Source organism: Neolamprologus multifasciatus, chromosome 7 (genome assembly GCF_963576455.1).
Source record: "Neolamprologus multifasciatus chromosome 7, fNeoMul1.2, whole genome shotgun sequence".
In the NCBI taxonomy this organism is placed as follows: Eukaryota; Metazoa; Chordata; class Actinopteri; order Cichliformes; family Cichlidae; genus Neolamprologus; species Neolamprologus multifasciatus.
The window spans coordinates 12960778-12972852 of NC_140445.1; the positions used below are offsets into that span (position 1 = coordinate 12960778).

General features: G+C 40.1%; 2 protein-coding genes across 5 annotated transcripts in view; both read right to left on the reverse strand.

Moving 5' to 3' along the window:
* clip1b (CAP-GLY domain containing linker protein 1b) overlaps positions 1-8971 on the reverse strand; it is a 45435-nt gene extending 36464 nt beyond the window's left edge. For all 4 annotated transcript variants that reach the window (XM_085167588.1, XM_085167586.1, XM_085167587.1 and 1 more), the window contains exons 1-9: positions 8839-8971; positions 5573-5759; positions 4489-4869; positions 3147-3280; positions 2763-2887; positions 2442-2643; positions 2164-2361; positions 1881-1984; positions 340-400 (exon numbers count right to left, since the gene is read on the reverse strand). In XM_085167588.1, coding sequence (XP_085023714.1) covers positions 340-400; positions 1881-1984; positions 2164-2361; positions 2442-2643; positions 2763-2887; positions 3147-3280; positions 4489-4869; positions 5573-5681 — 1314 coding nt within the window. In that variant the 5' untranslated portion in view covers positions 5682-5759; positions 8839-8971. The remainder of the gene's footprint in view (positions 1-339; positions 401-1880; positions 1985-2163; positions 2362-2441; positions 2644-2762; positions 2888-3146; positions 3281-4488; positions 4870-5572; positions 5760-8838) is intronic.
* Positions 8972-9713: 742 nt separating this feature from the next.
* Positions 9714-12073, reverse strand: LOC146513889 (hydroxycarboxylic acid receptor 2-like). The gene has a single exon (XM_085167648.1). The coding sequence runs from the start codon at positions 11810-11812 to the stop codon at positions 10784-10786; it is 1029 nt and encodes a 342-aa protein (XP_085023774.1). The 5' UTR covers positions 11813-12073; the 3' UTR covers positions 9714-10783.
* Positions 12074-12075: the final 2 nt, after the last annotated feature.

The following is a 12075-nucleotide window of genomic DNA, read 5'->3' on the forward strand; positions in this document are numbered from 1 at the left end:
TTGATAGAGTGCAGGAAAGGCAAAAACATTATGCAGCAAGTCTGATTTAATCAACTTCTCATTTTTTGGAAGAAAATGATCATCAGCTTTATGGTGTCATCCTAAGTTGTGAATTAAAAAGAGTCAGGAATCACAGTGAAAATCAAACTAACATGTCACTCAGTGGAACGCCGAGTTGACAGTAATGATAAACTATTCATCTTGGTTGGAGTCAATAAATCATACCAGACTTCCATTAAAGAAGTATCAGCCTGATCAGTGAGAGGCAGACAGCTCGGGTGAATAGGACAAGTGAGAGAACATGTTTAATTGAGAATCGGATTATGTAACCACATTTACCTCGAGGTCTCCCTTGGTGATGCATGCCTCTTCTACTCGAAACTGTAGGTCTTCCACTTTCCTGTCAAACAGGGACAATAATAAAATCGTCTAAAATCACAACACACAAGTGGCTCAGTCATTAAAACCCTACAGATTTTCTGAAGAGCTGGAACAAGCCCATACTGCCAGTCATTTTGGCAGCCTTCTTATTTCAAAGAGAGAACCTTCTCTGTGAAAACAGGATGCTGCTCTTTATCTCCCTCTTGTATTAAATGAGGCATTTCCAAAGTATGCATTTCAGGTCAGACGGTATCATTGTCATGTGGATGACAATCAGAATGATCTACCTGCTACAACTGACAGTGCTCATCCGGAAAAAAAACTGACTATTTAGAAGACAGCAAATCCTAAATGGCAAAATAATTATCTTAACTAAATGATACAACAAAATGAAAGTTATTTTGCTAATATCTTTGCTCTGTTAAAAGCTTAATGGGTGCTTGATTCTCTGTTGACATATGCACAAACTACAGCTAAAAGAATTTTACTATGTAAAAGAAATTGCTAAATTAAAGCAAGTTTAATTTCCTAAGGACTTAGGAAAAGATTCCCATGCTTGGTAAATGGCCTGTATTTGTATAGCGCTTTTCTAGTCCCTAAGGCGCCTTGAGGCGACATTTGTTGTGATTTGGCGCTATATAAATAAAATTGAAATTGAATTAAGGATCCCAAAGCGCTTTACACAACCTGTTATCCACCCATTCACACACTGGTGATGGTAAGCTACATTGTAGCCACAGCCACCCTGGGGCGCACTGACAGAGGCGAGGCTGCCGGACACTGGCGCCACCGGGCCCTCTGACCACCACCAGTAGGCAACGGGTGAAGTGTCTTGCCCAACGACACAACGACCGAGACTGTCCAAGCCGGGGCTCGAACCGGCAACCTTCCGATTACAAGGCGAGGGTGCTTGTCTCACCTCTCAGCTGGACTAAGATGTAACTCTCTGTGTATATTTGTACAGGTTTAGGCTGTGGCTCAGGTGAGGTCACAGGTCACCAACCAGGTGATAGATCAGTCTTTGATTTCTGCTGTCTTGGGCAAGATACTGCACCCAAAGCTGCCCCCAGTGGATCAAATGGATGAAGTCTGCTTATGTGAATGGGAGAAAGCGCTTAGGTGTAGATAAAAGCGCTGTAAAAATTAATTTGTGTGTGACTGGGTGAATGAGACTTGTAGCAGAAAGAGCTTTGAGTGTTTAAAAAGGTACTATATAGGTATTAGTCAGTTTATTATACTTTTTCCTGATTAAAATTTATTCAAAACAAAGCTGCTAGAAGTTAAAAGGGTACAATGAAGAGGCAACACATCACTACTGTTTTGGCCCAGCTGCCCTGGGTACCAGTGTACTATAAAACCAAGCTTTTTATAGATCTAGTAATTCCATATTTTGTCCCCAGTCATCCTCGAAAGAACTCCTTCCCACTCTTGCCTAAAGCTATTCTTAAGTCTCAGAATAAAGATATGGAGCTGGTTATAGGTAAAGTCAAGTCAGCCACCTCTTCTCCTCCTCCAGCTGGTTGAGCAGCTCCACTTTGTCTCTATCTGCTGCTTCTACCATCGACCGCAGCTGATCCATCTTGGCCTCCATCTCCACTGCGTACTGCGGCATACAGAATTAACATGAGTGCACACATCACAAGTAAGTTACACTAAGCTGTCAGATGTTGGTGACAGTTAGACCACACTTTGTTTGACCTACTGATGCCATTTTCAAAATGTGATATTGTTTTATTTTCTTATTTATTTATTCTGAAATTCTGAACTGTTCATGTGTCTCACCTGATCCCGGCATTTCCTCAGCAGAGTCAGCTCCTGCTGCACCTCTACTGCATGGCTGGTTGCTTTTGCCACCTCGCACCTCTCCAGGTCCCTCTCTGCCAGCAGCTGCTCGATGTGCTGCTGCTTCTCCTTCAGAGCCTCCTGCAGGGCTGTGGTGCCTGAAATCTTACGAGCGTACCGAGCTGACGTTTCTGTCAGCTGTAAAAATGACACAAGCACTCGTGAATCACACTGCAGATGTTAAATCATGCACCACGCAGATTGACCAGATATCTCACCAGTCCTGCTCGGCTGGGTTTCCCACTGATTGAGGAGGTGGCGGAGCTGATGGAGCTGATGGAGGAAGCGCTGGGGCTTCTTTTGAGAATGGACCTCCTCCGTGAGCTCTTTGCCTTGGTAGGGGTGGTACAGGGGAAGCCAATTCGGGTCACCTTGTGAACTGGAGCAAACAGGCCATACCTGGGCATGCACTGGAAGTACCTGAGGAGGAGACAGGTTGTATTATGCAATTATCCTCTGTCATATGTACTACAGACAGAGCTGAGAGTATTGTAAATTTGCTATGCAAATAAAACTAAAAATCTGTCTGTGCTCTTTACCTGGTTCCAGCTACAGCGCCGTCATTCTTGCCTAGAGGTTCATCTAGTTCGACTCCACACCAGTCTCCCTTAGCAAAGTCTGTCTCTCCAAGAAACCTCACCACTCCTGCCTTGGTGCCACCAACCTACACACAAAACAATTCATGCAAATTCATTTTTATCTAAAAATGTTATCTTTTTTCTATTTACAATAAGGGCTTCAATCTGGTGGAATTATTCAAGGTGAAGCAAGCAATTTATCGAACCTGAAACATTTATACAAGCAGCCCTAGAAAAAAAAAGCACTGAGTAGTGTAGCAATAAACTTTTCTGTGAGGCTCCATGTCTACATCACTGATATTCTGCCCTAACGCCAGCCGTCACAGTGGATTCAGTCACTCTTACCAGCACTCGGTCTCCCAGCCTTAGCTCCCTTCTGTTCTTCTTTGTGGAATCTGGGTCGGAGAGGTTGGACACTGACTCACTGGATGTCAGGATCCGGTTAAGTGCTCCGCCTGTCTTAATGCCGGTGCTTGGAGCTGAAGGAAGAAGAAGAAAAAAATAAATACAAGAACGATCACAGGGTCCACATTTGTCAGTCACTTTGTAAGAACATCTTAACTGAAGCTAAACTGTGAGATGTCCCAAATTCTATTTTTTTTTCTTCCAGTCTCTGGCTGTGATCAACAGCCTTTATTTAAAGCTGTTAAAGCTGGAGGTGGGGTGATGTGACCAAAGTCTGATTTTAAAACTGCAAATTTGTTTGACAAATTCATTGTAAACATAAGGTAAAGAAAATGGCTGTGCTGTGAAATCAACTGTGTGTCTACCTAAAATAACAAGGCAGAGAAAAAGCTATAGGTAGCAGAAGGTTTGTTACTTTTTTTTTTTTGTATCTTTAGAGACCAAGATCCTTGTTGCAGAGCAGTAGTCTACTGCCTATATACTTTTAGCTAGGTGCTTAAAAAGTTTTATGGCAAAGTTTCTAAGTCAGCAACAGTGAGTTGAATTGAAGCAGGACAATGACTGTGAGAGAGGTACTCAAGGTAAGAGGGCCAAGAGACACTTGACATTAAGAAGTTTATCTTCTCTTCTACTATCTAACTAATTTTTATTTTACTTTAGTTAGTTATTTTCCAAAATGTATCTTTGCACATTTAACTTTTAGTGTTGAACAGGACAGAAAGGAGAGAAAGAGAGAGAGAAAGCAGGGAGAACAGCACACAGGAAATGGCCTGGGATGGAATCTAGCCTCTGTGGTGGCCTTGAGGCATGTGTGTCGCCCACGTAACCCTGAGTGATCAAACTAACATTCAAATTTCAAACTACATCCAAAGGTAACCCTGACAACATGGAAAAAAATCTCTTAAATATAGCACCACTATAAGGGAATTTTAAGAATAAGCAAATGGCTAAAGTGGATGTTAACCATCTGCTGTTAAACCCATTAGTCAGAAACACACACACACACACTATTTTCTCTTTATGCTGCAAGTAGGAAATAAACTCCCTGGTGCCTCTCTCAGTCTCTCTACTCTGTCCTCCTGTGTCCTCTGCCTGAGCTGGATACACAATTAGCAATCAATGTTAAAGGACAGAGGATAGTGGAGCATGGCTCTTGTGCAACATTAAGGCTAAGATACAAGCCTTTCCCTAAGTTTAACAAAGCTGATAAGGGCATCTCTGAAAATATTTGGTCTGTAAAGCACAGTTATCCACCCTGTTATGTTTTCACAAATAAACGTACTAGATGAAGTAGTGCCAGCAGGTGCTGCCTCGCTTGTTGCGGAGACTCCTTGTGCTGGACTGGCCCGGCCTCCATTCGTCTCCTTCTCTGGCAGTGCTGTTCTGGACAGCTTTGAAGGCCGCGTGAATATCCCCCGTCCGTCCTCACACTGGAAGTACCGGACCCCTGCCACAGAGCCATCGTTTTTTCCGATCGACTCGTCCAGCACAATGCCCGCCCACTGGCCGGGAGCAAACTGCGTCCCTCCAACAAAGTGCACATAGCCAGGCTTGTTGCCGTTGACCCAGACTCTCTCTCCAGTTTTAAAGTCTGCGTTTCCATCTTGGACTGGTGAGGTCACACTGCCAGGGGACTTTTCAGGAGGAACTGGCTTCGAGGTACCTGCAGTTGGAATCATGTTTTAATAAACCATAGTTAATAATCTTAAATATTACTTTTTTATAGTTAGATTTAAAAGGTGCATTTTTTGCCAAAAAGAATTAGGTTAATTAGGTTAAAACCAAGGAAAATCAAATTTATTTATTGGATTTTCCTTGGTTTTGTTATTATTTATTAAATTATTAATAAACACCAAGTCAGAATCCAAAGAAATATATTGTAATTAGTTGGAAAAGTTGATGGACTGGTGCACCCATAGTAGTACGAGGAACAGATTAAGTTCTAGGGAGATTTAACCCCCAAAAATGCTTCTGTTTGGGGATTAGTACCTGGTGAGAAATGTCAGTATGATCTGTTTAATACAGTCTGTATTCTAAAAAAAATCTGCAGCTGTAAACATGTTGTGTTTCTTGTAGTCTTTCTCTATTTTCGCTTCATAAATAATGCTGAATCCAAATAACAATCATCCAAAGACTGATTTAAGGATATAGATGATTAAAAAGAAAAGCACCTTTAGTGATACTATATACAGAAATACACATGGAGGTCCATGTTTTGCTAAGGCACACTTTGAGAAAACTCACTGATAAGTTCTGTAGTTAAGAACGGCCCAAACGACAGCATGACACTTCTTGTTGACAGAATTAGACATTTTAATAAACAGACACAATCTTGAGAGGTTTTTTTTTCTTCAACAGCTTCTTACCAGATGACGGTGATGTCCGTGATGGAACGCCAGAGAGACGGACTATTTTACTGGGGGGTTTTAGCCCACTGGCTTTGCCTGATGTACTCATGGCTCCTTGTTTGTCCATAGCTGGGGGGGGCCTATTGAAGATGAGGGATTAGGCCTTCCCCACCACCTGACACGGTCACAATATGATAGACAGGAGCTGGCAAAAAGAAAAGAAGAATGTATCCTCAACAAAAACAAATATAAAAAGAAGACAGTGACTATAAAGATGACACTGAAAATGCTACATCCAGATTAAGATAATCAACTTTTAGTTATTTCCTTACCTGGATTACTGAGCATGCATTAAGACATAAAAAAATGACATGTCAATATCAAGGCAATTTTATGTGTTTTCATTTTTTTAAATTGTAAAAATCTAAACTGGTTATAAACTATTATACAAAAAGATAGATTTTAAATATAAATTCTAAATAGTTCTGGTTATTTTGAATGTGTTTTGTTAATCAGGATCAAAAATGCCATATTAAATATTTTGTGTTCTTTCTTGTCTTAGGACTTTTCATGTGTAACTGTAGCCCATTCACAGAGGCCTACAACCCCCACAATTACATCAGTGTCTCAGTGAGAGCTGTCGCTCTGCTCAGTGAGGCCTCAGTTTGTCTCAACACCTCCTACTGTATGTCACTAAGTCACAGCCCAGTGTTTATTACAGAGCTGTTCATTATCATCTGTGAAATCACTGTCATATTCAGCTGACCACATGGTATGTCTCCAGTTTCAGCTCACGTGCCCATTGGTAGAAACATCTCTGCTACCATTTAATTCATAAGGTATATGATTCACACTGACTACAACAAGAACGTCTTTGGACATTAAAGCTAAGAGACTAAAGCCACCAAGCACTAGATGTTCATGGATGGAAGTTAAAGGTAAAAACTCATTTCAGGATGTTGGAAGACAAAATGTGTTGATTTATTTGGTTGTAAAATGGTTTATTTCAGACAGCCATACATCTACCCCAGGTTTACTGACTAGTGTTTCTGGACAACAACGTTTTAAATATTAAAAAACATGTTTTACACCATTTATTTATATGTCAAATTCAGATGTGTGTTTCCACATGCTATAATGACCCAACCTGAAAAGACAGATTTTCACCTTTCACTAACCAAAACTCAACATTTTTACAAAATGTTACGATTTTGTAAAAGGTTTCAACAAAGCGGTCACAAAATTTTCTTATCAAAGAGATGGGCAGGGTGAGATGAGTTGTATTAGCTTAGACGCCAGTCACTAAATAACAAAATTAGCGTTTGACATCAAACATAGACTACATTGTGCTTCCAAGGAGCCAGACTTTGTTGTAATTTTTGAAGTGCTCTTGGGCAATAGTTGTTTAGGCTTTCTGCAGGTCTTTCAATGCTTTCAATAACATTGGCTGCTTTTTCACTCATTTCCAGTCCAGTCTTTGTACCTGACCATTTTCAGAGGAGTGTTTTTTATTTGGTTCTATCAGCTACTTAACACTGACGTATGAATCATTCAAGTATGTAAAAGACACCTGAGTCAAGGGATGAACCAACTTAGCAAAAGAGCTATTTTAAATAGTTTGTCATGACACTTTGTTACTAACACCCAGTTGCAAAAACACATAATTTTTTCACATTTCTTTAGCTAAATCTATGAAAAATACCAAAGATAACACAGTTTGACAGGCATAAAATAGTATTTTTTCCCAATAACAAGGTTATTCCCAATGAACTATAGCCAAAAAACATGGCATATCTCAGCATGCTGTGCAGTGTCCTTAAAAAAAAAAAAAAACAGCTCCTAACATAGGACCTGAGACCCATTTGGGCCTTCCATTGATCTATTTTGCTGAAGCTTCAAGGAAAGGAAAACGTTGGTATAAAAAATGTACACAAGAACTCGGCTGAAAAATCAATGGTCCACAGTCACAGTGTTCAATTGCCTTAAAGCAGGATTATGAATCAAGAAACCTCCTTTAAATAATTATAATTAAATTAAGTGCAGAACAGAACAGACAGAAAAACAGAGGCCAGTGGGAGATTTCCCCTCAACTCACAGTCAAATATCAGCACCAGCACGCACCATCTGTACAGACATGAAAATACAGGTGAAAAGTTTTTATGAATAATCTTCGCTGAAAAATCCAGACAGCTTTTTGATTATGTGTTAATTTGATCCAGTATCTTAAAAAATTCCAAAGATGATGTTTGGGTTATAAAGAAAAAACTAATTAAAGAAGATGTGTCTTTCATGAAAGACACATCTACTTTATTGTTTGTAAGATGCTGGAGAATATGTTCTTTTTATATGAAATGACAACATCACAATGGACATATTTACATGGAGAAATATAACTGATAAGAAATCTTTAAGAACTCGAAAAATAGCTTCATAATGGAGGCAAATGTTGTTAAATTATTCTCAAAAACAGATGTTTAACTCTAACTCAAATCTAATGGGACTCCGGGGCACCAGTTTTCCTCCTGGGCCACCAAAGACTTAACGCAGCCTTGTCTCCGTAGCAACCGGCACAGTGAGCAGTACCTGCTCTGTCCATGGTAATAAAAGTATATCATAGGTGCACTCATTTAGGTCGACCTTTTTAGTTGGAGCACTAAATCGTTTCTCACAACACTGAAGAGAAATCCTGTGCAGGTAACATTACTTCAGAGGTCTTCCCCCGCCCGGCAGGTGTTGCCAGACCAACACAACAAGCACACCTACAGCTGTCATGCATCAGCCTGCTCTCCATTCTCTGCTGCCAGCTCACTAACGACCATTCAATTATCTCCGGTTTTGCATGATCACACAAGAGCAATTAATGAAGGGAGAAATCGTTAGTGTACATAACAGACACATAAGAAGACTGGTGTGTGTTGTTTGTGTGGGCTGGGCTCTCTGTATCTATGGAGCTAGTGAGATAACTTAGATTTTTACCCGCCATACTTTCCCACTAGGCATCCTGCACATTTAACCAATACCGGCGGACTGACTGGCATGTCATTCAGCAGCAGATCATAGTGATTTACGTGAGGTAACAGGCACTTGTTTTTTTTTTAAATCATATTTTGCATCCTGTTAGCTAGAGCCACGGTGGTTGCTGGTATGCCAAAGCTAGCTAGCTTCAAAACAGCAATAACGCACAAACTGTGGTTAATATAAGACAACTAACACTCTAATGAGGCGATATTAAAGCAGACTAAACACAGACAGCAGTGGGGGAAAAAGCTGCTTTGAGAGCTTACTTTGTCTCGTTAGATGAACTGGGTCTCAGTAAGGAATGTCGTGAGAAGGTGAAGCGTACCTTGCACCGTTACATGTTTTTTCCAACAGCTACGGTTTCCCAGCCCAGCCCCGACTCACACAATCTGACGTCACTCTTGGAAATGATGCTGCCTTCACAGCCCCAACATAAGCTCGTGAACTGTGAAGCCTAGTTGTAAATTTGGGGATCCAAGGTTACTATCGTTGCCAAAAATTAATTCTGGAAATGAACTTAATATTTTCGTTAGCGTAAAATAAAACTAGAGTTCAGAAAAATACAAAATGTGAATTAAACAATAATATTTACTTAGGTAATATAACATTTCAAATATCAGGAAAATATTTTTTATCCGTTTTATCAAATTTTTCACAACCAAAAGGAGGAAGATACAATGTTGCGTGAGTTAATATGGGCTGGGATATCTGCATTACTGTCAAAGTGTTGTTTTGTTTCTTTGTTTTTAATGATATTCTGAACTTCAGTCTAGCCCCTTAAAAATATCACATATCAAGGAGTAATAAAACAAAAACTGAAAGTAAATAGGGAAACTCACAATGGAAATTATCTGAATCTACATTAACTAAAAAATGCTAACTAAAAATACATAAAATACTAATAATAAAATGTCATCAGCAGTTATTGAAATGTAATTTCTTAAACTGGGAAAAGAAAAAAAGAAATAAAATTCTTAACATCTCACAGTAAAAATAAAGGCAAGTACTGACATAAAAATGTACTTTTGTAGATGTACGCTATTGTCACTGACGCATAATGCGAGAGCTTCATTTTGCTGCTTTAGCTCTCTGAATCATAGCTTTGTTTTCTACACTTTGCGCAAAGCTGAAAAAGAATAGCTCACTGGATTCGTTTTCAATCGATTGTTTTTGTAAAAACTGAGGAAAAAACAAGAAATATTATCAGTCCCTGAACCCCAAAGAGACATATCTAAATAACTTGGATATCTAATTTACTGTCAACAACTAAATGACTTTTATTAGATTTTTTTCAAACAAAGCAAAATATTTTTGAAACTTTTCAAAGGCTAATTTTTACCACCCACCTAACTATGGGACAGTCATTGTTTAAAATAAATAAACCCACGACCTTAGTGAAAGTACATTATACTATAGTAAGTAGAAAACATTCAAAAGTGCGCAAAATGTGCTTGGTTCCATTCAGACACTGAAAAGTGGAACAGAAGAACTATGTAGTGTTTAGGCGTAATCTTAATTTTTTCTTTATTGAAAACAAAATGTGACAGGGTACACAGGCTGAAATGTTATACAAGCAGAAATACACTTGCAAAGGCATTTACATACACGGTGCTTTATTCAAACTAGCTGAAATTATCTGCAAACCATACTAGACTATCTCAAAAAAACTCCCTTTGCATGTGGGTTTTGCCCTGATAGTTTAATGTTAGCACTAACGTGAGCTAAACTTTCCTGTGGCTGTACAACCATTTCATTCAATAAATATTATTTCAGTGGCCAGCCAAAAGATCAATGTTACACTTGAACTGCCACATAAAAACATTAAAACCAACCTTATCAAGTATCGTGGATACATGAGCTGATGGCATCTATGTGAGATGTTGCCTTGACAAGCTTTTAAGTTCATTCTTTACTCACCTGCCCAGCTACTAGGGAAATGTAATTGTAAGCTACTAACGACGGGTAAGTGGCTTATAATCACAAAGTACATCCAAAGTCACAACAGGTGCATTATTGCAATAAAAGCACTACACCACTAAGATGTATAGTAAGTGAGTCATTTTGTTCATAATTACAGCAAAAACTATTTGACATTTAATTTCAACTACAATAATATAAATGTTTTCAATAGCCAGGAGTTTACCATGCATTTGTGTATTCAGGTGGATCTTAGTTTCCCTACAGAATTAGAACAGGGACAAGCAGCTGTTTTTACAGGCTTCTATCATCTATTGTGGAAATGTCATTCTCTGATGACATTTTCTCGTCTTTGTCGCTGCTTCTTCTCAACAGTTTGTTAAGGACCTTGTTGAAGGCTCCACTGAAAGAAGGGCTCGAGAAATAATACAAAACAGGGTTGAGGACACTGTTGAAGTAAGTCCAACACACTGACGTGTAGAATGCCAGGTTGGCTTCTTCAAAGTATTTGCATTCATTGTACCATACCTTGAGGACCCACACTGCAATACGCGATATGGTGCTGGGGAAAAAGCAGATGATAAAGATTAAAGCCACAGCCAGGATGAACTGAACGGCCCGTTTGATTTTCCCCTTCTTGTCCACAGTCCGGATTCTCAGCTGCCATGTAATTCTGATGGTGCAGAAGGCCACGATGGCAGTGGGCAGGAAAAACTGGACAACATAGAAAGTGTTATGCCAGGTGGAAAGGGGACTAAAGCCCATGCAGATGATGAAACTTTCACACTGCGTACGGTTGTTGTTGTAGTAAAAGTGCCGATCAGCAAGAAGGTACCCCGTAGCAAGGAAGATCAAGCACCAGAGGCCAAACGAGACCCAGAAAGCATAGCCCAGGCCCATTTGGTTGAGCCGATTCGACGGGTGGACGATCTTGAAGTAACGATCTACAGCCACGGCTGTGAGGAAAAAGATCCCAGCTGCGCGGTTGGCTGCCAGCAAAAAGAGCAAGATGCGACACGGGATGTCACCGTAGAGCCAGTTTTTCCCACGCCTGTAGTAATCTGCTCGGAAAGGCAGGCAGAAGAGCACGATGGAGTCTGCAACTGCCAGGTGAGTGAGGTACACAGCGTTGGGTTTCCATGTGTCCATGTGAAAGTTGAACATCCACAGGGCGACAAAGTTCCCCGTTAGACCAAACATGAACTCCAGGATGAGAACTGGAGGCAAAACTTGGTCCAGGATGGGAGATTCGAAGGCACAACAGAGATCTGTGACTGTGAGATTCATCTTCTGACCCATCAGAGGAAACGGCTGCTGTAACATACAGTGTCGGTAAAGAAAGGCTTCACCAGGTGATTTCTTTGGAAACTGAATCGTGTTTGCGCATATGCAAAAGGTGCTCAGCCAAACATACTAATCTTTATGTGGAGTGAACATCTGTGCACTCTGTTATCTATGGGGAAGCGGTATTGACCCAAAGGAGCATGGAAACAACTGTAAATGTTATCTGTCCAGGGAGTGCACCTTCATTATAAAACTATTATGCAGGGGAATAGGTTTACTCACGAGTATTGAGTGGGATGCAT